We start from the raw sequence: 17,315 nt of genomic DNA, 5'->3' as shown, positions 1-17,315 counted from the left end.
TGTACTGGCCTGTCTCCTGGTATCTCCTCCATGCTCCTGACACTGTGCTGGGAGACACAGCAAACCCTCGGGCCACTGTGCGTATGGATGTGCCATCCTGGAGTAGCTGCACTACCTGAGCATCTTCTGACGGCTGCAGATACCACCTCATGATACCACTAGTGGTGAGGCCACTGGAAAAATTCAAACTAGCCAAGAATCAACCAGAAAGGACGCAGAGAGGGAAATGGTCTGTGGCCACCACCCGCAAAACCATTCCTAATTAGGGGTTGTCTCGGTAATTGCCTCTCCTTTCTTCCTATTGTCTGTCCAATTTGCACAACAGCAGGTGAAATTGCTTCACAATCAGTATTGCTTCCTAACTGGACAGGTTGATATCCCAGGAGCTTGATTGACTTTGAGTTACACTGTGATGATTATGTGTTCCCTTTATTTTTTTTGAGCAGTGTATTTTACTTTCAGTTGGACATTACTGTTCCTCTCACATGAACATCCTGTGGTAAATGTGTACATTTTAACCATTTCAGGCTGATGGTGTCTTCTAGAAACCGGACATTTTTTAGAACAAATTTTTTTTTCAAATAACTTTTTTCAATTAAATTTGTTTTTAATTGCAGTCCACAATAAATTCTCAGATTCCTGTCAAAAATAGTTGTCAATTTTTCCTCACAAAGTGTGTTTGATTTAACAAGTCTTTAAAATATTAACCAAAAACAAAACTGTATATCAGAAGTTTCTTTGACAACATACGATTAAAGAAATTTGCTTTACAGTGATAAAAATAAAAACTGTACAAAAAAACAACATAAAAATAAAATTACTTATGCATAGCCTCTAAAAATGTTTGCTCTTATCTAGACTGTATAATAATCATACATATTTAATAGACAGAAATGTTAACTACGTATTTATAAAACATGTATTTGAATACTTTCGCTTTCGCTGTCTAAACAGGCCGCTGTTGCTATGCAGATTTAGCGAAATAAATTCATCTGTTTTGTAACTGGGCAGACCAGGAAAAGGCGTCCAATCAGAAAAATCCCTGTCAGAAAAATAATTCTGATCGACGAATGAAATTTCACCCGCTTTTGGTATCCGGGTAGATTTGTAACAGTCGACCAGTCGGAATAGACGTTGGCTTTGTAGTCAGGCAGACATAACAAAGCCGTCCAATCACAAAAAAATCTGAAAGGGGATTTTTGCTGTATCTTGGCTCAGGTACTTTCTTTTTCTTTTTTAAAATAAATACTCAAATGGGACTAGCCGAACTGTTCATACAGTAGTAACAGAATAAATAAACTTTTATCGGGAACTATTCTGAAATTACGAATAGCGTGTAAAAACACATTTAAGGGGTGTTTCATTGCTTGCTAGCTAATGCTATCTGATAGCAACCAGCTAGGCTAGTTAGCTAGTTAGCCTCTCAGGGATAGCAGCGAGCTTCTAGCTAGCCACACAGGAACGCGGAAAATGTTAGCCAGACTAATGTGGTGTTTTTCCGTGTGAACCAGTTTTCTCGGTTACGGCGTTTAAGCGCTGTTAAACCTGTTGGTTTTAATTCCAGCTAACGCGCTGAAGTGTCACCTCCTCGGTTAGCTAATGCAGAGGGTGTCTGTGTTGTCCGTTAGCCAGTTAGCTCGGCAGGAACATGTTGAGCTGGGTCACAGTATGCGCGCGAGTGTGTGTGCGTGTTGAAATAGTAAATGGCAGGCACATGACTACCGGCTCTCTGCGCGCTGTAAACACGGCAATCGAGCATGTCATGCGGGGAACGGCTGTCACATTTCGGCCGCTGGCACATTAACATCTCCGGCTAACAGTAGCTGCCGTGTGTGTACCGAGTATGGCCGGCGACGGGCTGTGTTTTCCTCCCCAGAAACATGCCTCCCGCTCCGGTAGTAGTCGTAACGTTTAACTGCACCGTGACAGCCGGCATGTGTCACTACCCGGCAGCCAGCGGGCCTATTTTTACCGGCTGACAGCGCGAGTTGGGCTGAAACCTGAGCTTTAAAATGTCGTCTTATGTTAAAATTCATTGCGCCGCTCAGGTGCTGCAGTGACTGGAGACAGGTGGGAGTGACCCGGCTGTCTGTCTGATGTCTGACAGCAGTGTTACTGTCTCAGTGTTGAAACCAACGACCCAACTAACTCATGCATTAAAGTCAGTTTCTCTTTCCAGCATCTATATTACCTATATTACATCAAATCAATCCTTCAAAACCCAATTCACCTGTTCCTCAAGTAGCGTCCTGGTTGTGCAAATCAAGTGGTGAAACGTAAATATGAACATTTACACAAGTACTGTACTTACGTACAACATCGAGGTACTTGTACTTTATATTTGAGTCTTTTAATGCCACGTTATACATCCACTTCATTACATTCTAGATGGAATTATTGTATCTTTTACTGAACAGCATTTATCTGACAGCTTTAGTTACTTCACCAATTAACATTTAACACGTTTACTTAAGTAAAAGATAATTCCTCCACTCTTTTAAATGGAATATGTTTTAAACAAAATGTATAATACAATACAGTGTGCAAAAAGCAGATAAATATTCAATTTACATATATGGTCATTATCTCAAAATTCATCCTGACAAGTCTGGTATCTGTGGAAACTTTGAGTTCTCTACTAGAATCAGAAATAAAATTGTGTGGATTTGAACAAAATTTATAAGCACATTATCAGGCTGCAATTTACAATTATTTATTTATTGACTGATTAATCATCAAACTGTAAGAAAGTTGTAAAAAAGGAGCCAGCGCAAGTTCTTAGTCCTCAGGTTGACGCCTTCAAATGTCTTCTGATTTTTCCAATTAAAAGTCCAAAAAGATTTTCAGTTCTTAAATATGGAAGAAAACCGGCATTTGGCAAGCTGGGCTCATTCCAGCCTAAAACAATGACCGTAATTTGATTATTTAAATTGTTGATAATGAATTTTTGTGAACTGATTAATCAAGTTATGTATTTCAGTTCTACAAGCTATGATATAAAGTATATTTGTCACAACAGCAGTGTAGTTGAGAATGTGTTTTTGTCTCCTTAGATGGTGGTACTTAGCACTGGTTAGTTGGTCCAGATGTCGGAGGCAGAGCGGCACCAGCAAGCCGAAGCCTCCCGGCGGGGGGATGGCAGTCTGGAGGCAGGTGAGGGCGACACGGAGCCCAGCATGCTGTTGCAGAAACTCAAGAGCAACATCTCGTAAGTTCATTTTGTTGTCTCACAGGAAATAATGCATTCCATGACAATCCATGACAATGCCAGAAACATTGTGGCAGCCAACTCCCCAGCACGTGTCCCCAGGCACTCTGGGCCATGCTTCGCACACATGCTGCAACTCGCTATCAATGATGGCTTCAGCGCACACATCAGTCACATAATCGTTGCTGCAGCGAGGCTGGTAAAGCACTTTAACCACAGCCACACCGCCAGCATGGGACTTAAAACAAAACAGGCCCAGGTGCAACTGCCACAGCACACTCTGCTCCAGTCAACAAAAACACGGCGGAACTCTGTTTATGACATGTTCAAGAGGTTGGTGGAGCAGAGATGGGCTGTGACAGCTGTTTTGTCTGACCAGACGATCACTTAATTTCCAGACGCCAGGACCCTAGAACTACAAGATGAGTACTGGCAAATCATGGCCGAGATCTTGCCAAAACTGAAAACTCTGAAATGTGCGTGTGAGAGAGAGAGAGAGAGATAGAAAAAGATAAAGGGTAAACATTTACAACACAAAACATCAAAGGACAGTGCTTCGAAATGCCGTAGAGCTCACTGAGATAAGGGAGTGCCAGACTAGAGCCTATTTCACATCATTTTGCATTTTTTTAACCGGTTAGTTGTTGGTTAATGCATTGCTGTTGAAAAATTGTGCCTACCCTTCGGTCTTCCCAGAGGTCAACTTGGTGTGTAAGCAGCTCAGTTTGAGCCCTTTAGCATCACTGTTAGTTTTGTTAGCAATGTAAGCACAGTTTCTGATGCTAACATTGTTAACCCTATGGGCCCGAACGACACATAGTGCGTCCAAATTCACACCTGTTCTTCTCTATTGATTTTCTCCGCGACCGTGCATCATAGTGAGAAGCCACACATATCACGTGAAACAGCGGCATCGTAGCTTTCCGACAAGACCAAGCACTTGTCGGTAGTCCAGTGTTTTCACAGTGTAAAAAAATGATAAATTTACACTAAAATGATGTATAACAGAGCTTTCATACAGCTTTGCACACACATTACTCTTAGATGGATTACTCGCGAATGCAGGCTCGCACAGAAATGCCACGCATATCACATGAAAGCGCAGGACTAGAGCTTTCCAGTGATACCACACACATCATTGTGCTGTCATCCCATCATGCAGTAAATACAGATTGATTGTCTACAAAATAAAAACCTGATGAATTTCTTTACAATCCATCTTGTTATCAGTCACTTCATATAGTGAGGAATATCGTATCTTACCACGTCTTAGACTTGCGTGTGTTTCTCCCTGTCTATCCACATTTGTAGTCCGGCTTTCAAGATGCAGACATCTCCATATTGTCTAGTTGACACTCGTCAAACTTTGTATGACAAGACCAGCGTACTTCACCTTTGCGCACCCAGACAACTGTAGCCTAAAGGCCCATTTATGCTCAACGTTAAATTCGGATACGGATACGGACGGAGTCTTCTGTCCGTGCTCCGCGTTCATTTCGTCCGTATTTCTGCACATTTCCATAAAGCTTACAGATACAGGCCAAACGGAGCAGTACCACCGGGAACTGTGAGGGCAGTGTTGCTGTCACTACCCGATACGTAGCTCTCGTGAGACACGAAGAAGAAATAACAATTCAATTTCTCTCATCAGCAGTACTAGAGAAAAGAATTCTCCGTCCTCCAGTCGTGACGTATTTAACAGCCTCACCGACCACCGCCTCCCACAACGCTGCCTCTGTTTTTGTCTTTTATGCACGAGGTACATTATCAATATCTCCTCCACAGTTGTCATGTTTGTTTTTGAGTTTGTTGTTGTCATAAACATTTGACGCTGGGCTGCCTCCTGGTGGATATATTGGTTAAAGTCCGTGTAAAGTGAAAATAAATATGTCATCTGAGTTTGACATACCACAGAAAAAGGTGTTGTAAGCTACCCTGTCAAATTTGAACGATTAAAAAATTCGGCAAATATATGAAATTAGGCTTCAAAGTTGTGTAAAAATCAGCCTCTGTCTCTGCTCCCAAACGCTGTGGGTGTGTCCGCGGAATGCGTGAAAACCCCGCCCCCTACCAAGTGTCACCTGTCCATCAAAGTCACCACCGCTACCAGGAAAATGGATGCATCTCCGAACTGTCTTCTGCAACCGCAGCCCTACATGTTTGAGCCACCAGAGCCAGAATGCAGCTCTGAGCCAGAGGACACTAACCCCCATGAGAGTGGACCTTGGTCCTCTCAGTCTGCAACAGAGTGGTAATTTTATTTCTCCCAATTATAAATAGCAATGTGTGTAACTGTCTATTATAACCCAACGATAACTTAATTAAGCTAGGCTATGGAATAAAACGTCTTCTGTCACTTTAGCACACTGTGCTTAGCTTAGCTTAGCCTAGCCTCTACAGCCAAGCATCAGTCTAGCAGGCATCATGTAATATTTTTGGCGTGTTAATGAATATGAGGCCCCACCATCATCAATATTAGACTAAAGTAAAAATTTAGCTCATGTATTATTTGTTTAATTTCACCAGGCCTACACATATCTGCAGGTCTTTTAACTTTTTATGAGGATTGCTTACTGTCATGGCAACACACAACCTTAGTATCAGACTATCCATGCCAACGTAAAGGGCGCATGGAAGTATGTGGGCTGTGATGGTAACATCGTTTGAAATGGATGTATACATTTTCGTACGTAAAGGGAGCATAAATGGGCCTTAATTATGCATGCATGACAGGGCCGTAGTCACCATATACATTGAGGGGGACATGCCCGACATGCTGCGTTCAAGTGACATCGGCATAATCAGAAAAACTCTTTCTGACTGGGAAAATTCAAGAAAACCCCCTCATGTTGGAAAACAACTCGTTAACTCGGTCATAATTTCACAAAGACGCGCACTCTCTCTCTCTCTCTCTCTCTCTCACACACACACACACAGATGCGCACACTCTCTCTCACACACAAACACACAGATGCGCACACTCTCTCTCACACTAGTGTTGCACGGTATACTGGTACCAACGGTAGACCGCGGCACTAAAACTCCATAGTACATATGATACCATAATGTTGGAGTACTGTAGTACTATAGTACCTCACGGTACCACTACTGTGGGATAAGTTCAAAGTCCAGTCGCAAGAGGGTGAGTGTCCATGCGCCATCCAATAACGGCAATTCCTGCCGGTTGTGGGTTGAACGGGGGTCACAGACAGACAGGAATACGTATTCCTATCAAATACGGCGGCCATGTGCTCCGCGGCGCAAGATAATGGCTTACCAGCGACGGATAAGTCCGGCTCCACGTCCAGTAATGTCCTCTTGTTGGCATCATGACTGCCCAGAAGTACCTGAAAAGCCAAGCCCTGGCGGCACACAGGTATGTGACGTGTCAGAGGAGAAACGGGCCGATCACATTACTCTTTGTGGCAGGAAACGGTCCACAAACCTCACCGCACTTTAGGGACTGTTCTTTACTTATGAAGGGACTGTTCTTTACTTGTCAGGGGAGGAGGGTGGCTGGTTGATTTTTATTTTATTAATTTATTTTATTTTGATCTCCCCTATGTTAATCACTTATTGATGCTGTTTTTGAAGTATGAATAAGTCAATAAGTAATTTATTCCATTGAAATATCATTGATGTATTATAGAAAAGTGATTTATCTTTTTATAAATGACAAAAGGCACATCTGCCTCATTTTTGCTGTGGTATCGTGATACTACTCAGAACTGTGATACTGTCATTGGTATCATACTGTGGGTCCCAATTTTGGTACCGTGACAACACACACACACAGACGCGCTCTCTCTCTCTCTCTCTCTCTCTCTTCTAATTTGAGATATATATACATTTGAATGGAACCATAAGCCAAAATTCTTTAAACCTATTTTACTGTTACTGAATGCACTTTTTCAGTTTGTTTACATAGACAAGTCTGTATATATCTATATATATGTATATATATATATATATATATGTATGTGTATATGTATATATATATATATACACACATATACTTTATATGTGTGTGTGTTATCGGTATCGGCCTTTAGGAGCTGAAAGTTATCGGTATCAGTTTAAAAGAAAAGTTATCATGCATCCCTAGTTCTTATATTGCCAGATTCCAGAGAGTCTCCCCTCTTCATATATGGCAGAATATGTCAACTTCCAGCTTGCTATGCTGAGATACATGTAAAAAAGTAAGAATTTAGTAACACAGATTTGTTTTTTTTAATTGATATGAAAATTAATATAAAATACAGGCACATAGAAGGACATGAAATGATGGTTAGCCCAGATTGTCCTGAAAAAAAACAAGATATAGCATGTGTATGTAGCCTTTATAATGACCAGAGTTGGGTATAACGCGTTACAAAGTAACGCGTTAGAGTACTTTGATTACTTTTTGCAGTAACAAGTAACCTAACGCGTTAGTTTGCTGTTTAAGTAATCAAATACTTAAGTACATTTTCAAACAAGACATCAGTTACTTCCGTTACTTTTAGAACGCTGGTCCTTCAGCTACGAAACAGCAGCGGCTGTCATGTGGTTTTAATAACGGAGATAACGTTAAACTTATCAGTCTGAAAGAAGCCACGGAGCTTGTGGCTCGCTACGTGGTCGGAGAAATGCTGCCGTCTATGGCGGAGTCTAAATAGGTGGAGTAGGACTCACTGACAGACATATTTCAGACTCAGGACTTGCATTATGCCTGGTATACGCTACGCGCTGGTACTCACCAATTATCCCTGGTCGTCTTTTACGGCGTGTGTTATGTCATCAGGTTATTCTTGTCCTATTTTAATTACTTTTACTATTATTTGAGTCACTGTGTCTGTTCATGTGCCAGCCGACATGTTGTTGTAGTCACCTAAAAGCGTCAGCAGATGGCAGGAGCTACATTTGAAGCGCCACAAGTAAACTATCAAGCTACTGTATCTTCCACAGGAAGTTCTGACAAATGTTTCAGAATAAAAGCCTATTTAGAAAATGGAGGGATTCTCTCAGCTGAGGATATAAGGGGCTTTTAATTTGAAACAAGTGTTGAGTTTGAAATGGCGGTGCAATATGTTAACTTTACAAAGACAACAGAGTGGATAAAAAGTAAATATATAAACACACAGAGGGATTGATAAATAACATACCGTCTATAATGTAGTTTGTTTCAAATGAAGCTGGGAGCCTCTGCAGTTGTGGTGAGTAAAAGCCCCGCCGCTATTTGTTAATGTTTACTACTTTATGTCCGACTGTGAGGATGTAACATTGTTTGCTAACTTGATGCTAATGACAGTAACGTTAACTCAGCGGGTTGACAAAGTGCCTCTGCTGTTTCACACCATCATTTCCCCCTTTTACTCTGTGTGGTAACATCCCTAGAGGAAATATTAAAAATGCTGGGGTGTTGTTGTCATACAGTTGACTACAGCAGCAGATCGTTCTGTGTTTCTACTGGTCAAAGTGATGGCTGTGACGGGAGAATTGGATCTCAGTGAAGGGCAAGTGGTCCATAACTTTAATTTTGGAGACAAAAAAATGTAGGCTTAGCGCCCTGTGGTCCATTGCCCAATAGGAAATGTAGAATACTCAAAAGTACTTTAAAAGTGCCTGAGTTACTTTTCTCAGGGAGTAACGCTAGAAGTACTTTTAAAGTAATTGAGTTACTTTACTCAGGGAGTAACGCAGTAAAGTAACTGGTTACTTTTTAAAAAAGTAACGTAGTAACATACTTTGATTACTTTTAAAGTAACCCTTACCCAACACTGTACATGAATACATATTACCTCAATGATGGTAATTTATGTGATACAGAGACAGTTCTATACAGCAGTAATTAGACACCGATTTATCGGCAGTGCTTTGAATCGGGCCGGTTTTCACGGAATCGGCCATGACCTGCGACCAGCCGGTCAGTCTAAAATATGCCGATTTAAAATGCCGGTCAACCTCCCGGCGCACCACATGATTCACATCGTGTAACATCAGCAGCGCACGCACATGCACATGTGCAAGTCACGGCTTGGGCGATGTGAGGAAGTGAAACATTTCACCTTAATCATTCACACACACACATCAAAAGAGAGAAGGAGAAAGTTGTTAATTGTCCATGTTAAACTGAACTGCGGAGCTCTCACTGCTGCACTGTGCCACTTGAAACTGACGAGGCGTGTGCCTGTGTGTCGAAGATGCACGTGTCCGCGTGCCGAAGATGCGCATGTCCACGCTTACTGGCAAGCGCGTCCTGAAGACCTTTGTGAATTTTCCACAGGAGATATTTTTACTTTTTTGTCTTTTAAAGAAATGACCCACAAATGCTATACACCAAGAATTATTATTTTATTTATCCATGTTTTTATTTATGTATGCTTTTTTTACTTATTTATTTTAATACTGTACCTGAAGTTATATCTGAGCAAAAAGGAAAATGTTTCTTAACCACTGTTTTTGTTTGTTTGTTTGAGATGATTATTGAAAAGCTGGTTGTATCTTGGTTAAAATGTTCTAATAAAGCAAAGATAGAAAATATTGCAATATCTTGTGTGCTGTAAAGTGGTTTGAAAAAAAATGAAATTGGAAAAGGCCATCCAAACACTCTGCAAATCGGAAATCGGTATCGGCCCAAAAACTTGTAATAGGTGCAAGTCTAGCAATAATGGTACTACAAGACATCCAATTAAGAAATAAAATGAAGTTAACCCTAGATGTCTGCACATTAGATATACCCCATGTTGGCTCAGTTAGAAATCGTAGACAGTGTCACCAGGTTCAAGTTAATGCTGCCAAGATTGGGTAGATAGGAGCCATTTTTTTAGCTTCAAGACAAAAACGATTATAACCAGGGATGTTTTTTAAGTTGGTAGGAAGCCTATTCCTCTCCTTGATAGCCTTGTAAGAAAAGGCAGTTTGTGCAAATGCAGAACTGCGCTGTGGGATATTAGTCTCCTCTAGATGTGGACCTGAGAGCTCTAGTTCTCAGCTCAGAGCAAGGCTGCACATAGGATTTCAAGGGAGGAGGGGCAGCACCGTTAATTATTTTGCGAACCAAGTGCAGATCAGAAAAGGTGATTGGATTGTAGAAGCTTAGCATATTGTATATTGAGAATATTACAGTGGTGATACTGTCATGATTTCTTGTCTAGGATTTTGAAAGCCTGACTGTATAATAATTTAATTGAGTTTTGGGCAGTTTGACTTGCCTGGGACCAGCATGGCAATGCAATACCTCATATAAGACAAGATCATAGCCTTCATGTAAGTTTTGGCAACTTCAGTTAGTGAATTTCTTATATGGTGGAAGTTTGAATTATTTAGCCTCATTACCTGAGCTGTTTTTTTATATCAATCAATCAATCAATCAATTTTATTTATAAAGCCCAATATCACAAATCACAATTTGCCTCACAGGGCTTTACAGCATACGACATCCCTCTGTCCTTATGACCCTCGCAGTGGATAAGGAAAAACTCCCCAAAAAAACCCCTTTAACGGGGAAAAAAACGGTAGAAACCTCAGGAAGAGCAACTGAGGAGGGATCCCTCTTCCAGGACGGACAGACGTGCAATAGATGTCGTACAGAACAGATCAGCATAATAAATTAACAGTAATCCGCATGACACAATGAGACAGAGAGAGAGAGAGACAGAGAGAGAGATGCAGGTAATAACAGTAGCTTACAACAACATTATTGAAAGTAATAATATTATATTTATAGTTCTGGCTACTGTGGTACAATATGTTGAAAGTATGTATTAATATCTGGCAGTATACATGTGTGACAATAGTCATATGTGTATAATAACAATAGAAGTATGACTAATGACTAATGATGGCAGCAGCAGCAGGAGGCATCTGGCAGGACCACGGCAGCAGCACAACCACACACGTCACGCTGTCCAGGCACCGCTGCGATATGAGTTAATCTGAGAGACAGTGGAGCACAAAGGCTCCGGAGAAGAAGCCGAGTTAGTGACATCCAGAATGGCCGAGTTAGCAAGATGCAGTAATAGAATACGAGAGAGAGAGAGAGAGAGAGAAGGAGAGAAGGTGCCCGGTGTATTATGGGGGGGTCCTCCAGCAGACTAGGCCTAAGTCAGCCTAACTAGGGGCTGGTACAGGGCAAGCCTGAGCCAGCCCTAACTATAAGTTTTATCAAAGAGGAAAGTCTTAAGTCTAGTCTTAAATGTGGAGACGGTGTCTGCCTCCCGGACCATAACAGGAAGATGATTCCACAGGAGAGGAGCCTGATAGCTGAAGGCTCTAGCTCCTGATCTACTTTTGGAGACTTTAGGGACCACGAGTAACCCTGCGTTCTCAGAGCGCAGTGTTCTGGTGGGATAATATGGCACTATGAGCTCACTAAGATATGATGGAGCTTGACCATTTAGAGCTTTATAAGTTAACAGTAGGATTTTAAATTCAATTCTGGATTTTACAGGGAGCCAGTGCAGAGAAGCTAAAACAGGAGAAATATGATCACGTTTCTTAGTTCCTGTTAGTACACGTGCTGCTGCATTCTGAATTAGCTGGAGAGTTTTTAAGGACTTACTAGAGCTACCTGATAATAGAGAGTTACAGTAATCCAGCCTAGAGGTAATAAAAGCGTGGACCAATTTTTCTGCATCTTTTCGGGTCAGGATAGGCCTAATTTTCGCAATATTACGCAGATGAAAAAATGCAGTCCGTGAGGTTTGTTTTAAATGAGAATTAAAAGACAAATCTTGATCAAATATTACTCCGAGGTTTCTTACGGTAGTGCTAGAGGCCAGAGCAATGCCATCTAGAGAAACTATGTCATCAGATAAAGAGTCTCTGAGTTGTTTGGGGCCAAGAACAATAACTTCAGTTTTGTCTGAATTTAACATCAGGAAATTGGTGCTCATCCAAGTTTTTATGTCTTTAAGGCAGTTATGGAGTTTAGTTAATTGATTACTTTCTTCTGGCTTCATCGATAAATACAACTGAGTATCATCCGCATAACAATGAAAATTTATAGAGTGATTTCTAATGATGTTACCTAAAGGAAGCATATATAGAGTAAATAGGATTGGTCCGAGCACAGAACCTTGCGGAACTCCAAAACAAACTTTGGTACGTAAGGATGATTCATTATGAACATCAACAAACTGAAAACGATCAGATAAATAAGATTTAAACCAGCTTAGTGCAGAACCTTTTAGGCCAATTAAGTGATCCAGTCTCTGCAGTAGAATTTGATGGTCAATTGTGTCAAACGCCGCACTAAGATCTAATGAAACAAGTACAGAGACAAGTCCTTTGTCTGAAGCAATCGGAAGGTCATTTGTAATTTTAACTAGTGCTGTCTCAGTGCTATGATGCACTCTAAATCCTGACTGAAATTCCTCAAATAAATTATTATCATGGAGAAAATCACACAGCTGGTCTGCGACTACTTTCTCAAGGATCTTTGACATAAAGGGAAGATTAGATATTGGTCTATAGTTGGCTAACACCTCTGGATCCAGGGTGGGCTTTTTTAGTAGAGGTTTAATTACAGCTACCTTAAAAGACTGTGGTACATAGCCTGTTAATAAGGATATATTGATCATATCTAATATATGAGTGTTAACTAAAGGAAAGACCTCCTTAAGTAGCCTAGTTGGGATGGGGTCTAAGAGACACGTTGATGATTTAGATGAAGAAATCACTGCTGTCAATTCTTGAAGAGAAATTGGGGAGAAGCAATCTAAATATATATTAGGTCTTACAGCTGTGTTTGAGGTTAGATAGGTACTATCTGAGGACAGGAGGTCATGAATTTTGCCTCTAATAGTTAGAATTTTGTCATTAAAAAAGCTCATAAAATCATTACTGCTAAGGGCTAAAGGAATACAAGGCTCAATAGAGCTTTGACTCTCAGTCAGCCTGGCTACAGTGCTGAAAAGAAACCTGGGGTTGTTCTTGTTTTCATCTATTAATGCTGAGTAATAGTTTGCTCTGGCATTGCGGAGGCCCCTCTTATAAGTTTTGAGACTGTCTGTCCAGATTAAACGAGATTCTTCCAGTTTGGTCAATCGCCAATTCCTTTCAAATTTTCGCGATATTTGTTTTAACTTACGGGTTTGAGAGTTATACCAAGGAGCGAACTTTCTTTGCTTTTTTAACTTCTTTTTAAGAGGAGCTACAGAGTCAAGTGTTGTTCGCAGCGAGCCTACGGCACTATCGACAAAATGATCAAAGTCGGTACAGGAAACCTCTGTTACTGAGGGACTTGGTATTGAATTTAACGACGGAGTAATCTTTTCCTTAAATTTTGCGACAGCACTATCTGATAAACATCTAGTATAATAACTGTTGCTGAGTGGCGTGTAATCGGGTAAAAAGAAATCAAAAGTAATCAGATAATGATCCGATAGCGAGGGATTCTGTGGAAAGACTTTTAGGTTATCAATTTCAATTCCATACGTCAGAACTAGATTGAGGGTATGGTTAAAACAATGAGTGGGTTCATGTACACCCTGATTGAAGTCAATGGAGTCTAATAATGAGATAAACGCGGTAGCCAGGGAGTCATTATCAACGTCGACATGAATGTTAAAATCACCTACAATAATAACTTTATCTGATTTAAGAACTAAACTGGATAAAAACTCTGAGAATTCAGATACAAATTCAGAATACGGGCCAGGAGCACGGTACACTATAACAAATAAAAGTGGCTGCGAGGTTTTCCAGGTCGGATGTAAAAGACTAAGAACGAGGCTTTCAAATGAATTATAATCTAGTTTAGGTTTAGGGCTGATTAACAGACTAGAGTTAAAAATGGCTGCAACTCCCCCTCCTCGGCTGCTGCCTCGAGGAATGTGGGTATTATTATGACTGGGAGGAGTGGATTCATTGAGACTGACATATTCATCTTGACACAGCCAGGTTTCTGTGACACTGAGTAAATCAATATGATTATCTGATATTAATTCGTTTACTAACACTGCTTTAGACGATAGAGACCTGATATTTAACAGTCCGCATTTAATTCTCCTGTTTTGTCTTTCTGTCACAGAAGAGGTTTTAATTTTTATGAGGTTGTTATGCACAACTCCTCTTTGTTTAATTTTAGATTTAAATAATTTAGGTGGTCGGGGGACAGACACCGTTTGTATAAAACTATGAAAACTATGGCTGGGTAACTGAACTAGAAGCTCAGAGAGGCGTATAGGACTGCGTCTCCGAGTCCTGGTCTCAACTCTGGGTTGTCAGGGATTTGATTTACTAATAAAGTTTGCCAGTTTCCTAGAAATGAGAGCAGCTCCATCCAAAGTGGGGTGAATGCCGTCTCTCCTAATAAGACCAGGTTTTCCCCAGAAAGTTTGCCAATTATTAACGAAACCCACATCGTTTGCTGGACACCACCTGGACAGCCAGCGATTAAATGATGACATGCGGCTAAACATGTCATCACTGGTCAGATTTGGGAGGGGTCCAGAGAAAACTACGGAGTCCGACATCGTTTGTGCATATTCACACACCGAGGCAATATTAATTTTAGTGACCTCCGATTGGCGTAACCGGGTGTCATTGCCGCCGACGTGAATAACAATCTTACTGAATCTACGTTTAGCTTTAGCCAGCAGTTTTAAATTTGACTCAATGTCGCCCGCTCTGGCCCCAGGGATACATTTGACTATGGCCGCTGGTGTTGCTAACTTCACGTTCCTCAGAATAGAGCTGCCAATAACCAGAGTTTTATCCTCAGCGGGTGTGTCGCTGAGTGGGGAAAAGCGATTGGAAATGTGAACAGGCTGGTGGTGAGCCGTGGGCTTCGGCTTGGAGCTGCGCCTCTCACGAACAGTTACCCAGCCTCCCGGCTGCACGGGAGTTGCCGGAGGACAGTTAGCAGAGGCTATGCTATGTGGCTCCGCACCGGCTACAGGGGGCTGGCTAACTACCGCAGCTACTGAATGGTTTTCCATGGTGCGGAGCCGCGCTTCTAATTCACTAAGCCTCGCCTCCAACGCAGCAAATAAGCTACACTTATTACAATTACCACTGTCGCTAAAGGAGGTTGAAGGTTAGATTAGGATCGAGAATGACTCACAAGTATTTAAATTCCTCAACATTTTTTTAATTTTTGCCCGTTTATGTATACACTGGACCATAATCTATGTTTATGCTGTTTAGTAAAGTACCTGGACACAGTTTTATCTGTGTTTAAGGTAAGGCATGATTGGCCGAGCCACTTCACTACTTCACTTATTACATCAGATAGTTTAGCCACTACTGCATCTGCATTTTTCCCATGTGCGAGTAAGACTGTATCATCTGCGTACATTATTATCTCAACCTCATCAGATACCTGAGGGAGATCATTAATGTACGTACAAAATAAGAGTGGGCCAAGTATTGATCCTTGAGGCACTCCTATATTGCAGTTTTGAAAGGTGGATATTTTATCTTTAACTCTAACACTTCGGGAGCGGATAGACAGATATAATGTTAGCCATTTAAGTGTATTCACAGAAAGTTGAAATTGGCAAGTATTGAGAGCAAGATGGAGTGGTTAACGGTATCGAGTGCCTTACGTAAATCCACAAAAACAGCCCCCATAACACCCCCTTGGAAATAACAACAAGCCGTTTCGGTGGAGTAGTGTGTTCGAAAACCAAACTGCATAGGATTTATTAACGTCTCACTATCAAAGTGGAATTTCAGTTGTTCTCCTATTACTTTTTCAAGCACTTTGGAGATGACAGGCAGTATGCTAATAGGTCTGTAGTTAGTTACTACAGGGCAGGACTTCAGGGCAGATGGAAACATACATTCGGCCAGCAGTACGTTTATGATATAAGTTAAAGGCACAGTTAGTTGATCACAATGTTTTTTAAAGAAAAATCTGATCAAGCCCCCATATATCTCTAGAACCAGGGTCCAAAACTAACACTCACCACTCGCCAATTACAGGTAGATTTTGTCTCTGGCTGCTACAATTTTAAGACCACTCGCCACTCTGGCAAGTTATTTTTTTACCAGCGAAAAATGCATTTTTTGTTACTGGAGAACAATGCTGGTGTCGGCTGGTTTCCTGGCAGAGTATTGTGTATTTCAGGCAGAGACGATATTTGGTCATGTAAGTGTGTCAGTCATGACGTTAACACAGCGCGCCGAGGTGGATAGCTGTTGTTAGGCGCATTGGCGAGGCGCAGCTGTGAGGCTAGCGGAGCCTTAGCCGCAGCATGACTGGAGGGAGGCACAGCCAATTAGCCTCCGCTAGCTTCCCAGCTAGCCCCGGCTCTCCGTTTGAATCCTACCAGAGCACCAAGCCCCGGTTTGTTATTCAGGTTAAAGTGGGAAGAAGCAGCAGGCTTGTTGGGCAGCTGAGTGAAGTGGAGGCTGCAGAGGAAACACGGGGACCGTCTAGATGTAATAGTCCCTGGAGGTGCTGTGGTGCTCAGCTGCACAGATAGGAAACCCCTTGGCTGACAGGATGTACCACTCTCTCACTCCGCTACTTTGTTAATAGGCTCGTTCGAGATGAACTGCGCCTCGTCTGCAAAGTAGACGAGAGCAGGCAGCCGCAGCGGGGGGCGGTGACAAAAAGCTGCGGTGAAGTCGTACAGTTTCCCAACCGTTTCCAGCAGCCTTCAGTCCGTACAGGAAGTCACAGACACACTTACATCCTGTCTGGAATGATGTCAATTCATTAAAAAAGTGATCAGACCCATATATCAGTTTGTTCTCAGTCTCCAGTTGTTTTAATTATGATAGATTCATTTATTAAAATGCTTTACAGGTGATCTGTAGTTTATGTTCATGGTTTATCCTCCATTTGATATGAATTCTCCTGTATCATATCAGTTTGACCTGTCCCCCCAACTACACAGGCTAAATAAACTATGTTTGACTATAAGGTTCATATTTTCAGAGGAAAAAAAATACAAGACAACAGTTTACATTAAAGATCAGTCAGATACAGTCAGGGCTTCACATTTGTACAGATGTTAGTTTAAGAATCCTCACATCCCACTGACCACAAGTCTCTGTGTTGCTAAATACTTAAATAATTAAAAAAGTCCAATATTAATATACAGTAGACTCTATATAGTTTATGATGAATGTATTTAGTCTCTGACAACTAAACTTCACCATCAGTCACACG

At 41.4% G+C, this 17,315-nt stretch overlaps 1 protein-coding gene across 2 annotated transcripts in view; it reads left to right on the top strand.

Annotated features, from left to right (window-relative positions):
• Window positions 1-1,132: 1,132 nt before the first annotated feature.
• rfx5 (regulatory factor X, 5) overlaps window positions 1,133-17,315 on the top strand; it is a 43,488-nt gene continuing 27,305 nt past the window's right edge. For both annotated transcript variants that reach the window (XM_078176080.1, XM_078176079.1), the window contains exons 1-2: window positions 1,133-1,218; window positions 3,054-3,208. In XM_078176080.1, coding sequence (XP_078032206.1) covers window positions 3,087-3,208 — 122 coding nt within the window. In that variant the 5' untranslated portion in view covers window positions 1,133-1,218; window positions 3,054-3,086. The remainder of the gene's footprint in view (window positions 1,219-3,053; window positions 3,209-17,315) is intronic.

Source organism: Epinephelus lanceolatus, chromosome 16 (assembly GCF_041903045.1).
Source record: "Epinephelus lanceolatus isolate andai-2023 chromosome 16, ASM4190304v1, whole genome shotgun sequence".
In the NCBI taxonomy this organism is placed as follows: domain Eukaryota; kingdom Metazoa; phylum Chordata; class Actinopteri; order Perciformes; family Serranidae; genus Epinephelus; species Epinephelus lanceolatus.
The sequence above is the reverse complement of the archived record's forward strand: the minus strand, read 5'-3'. Positions and strand labels throughout refer to the sequence as shown.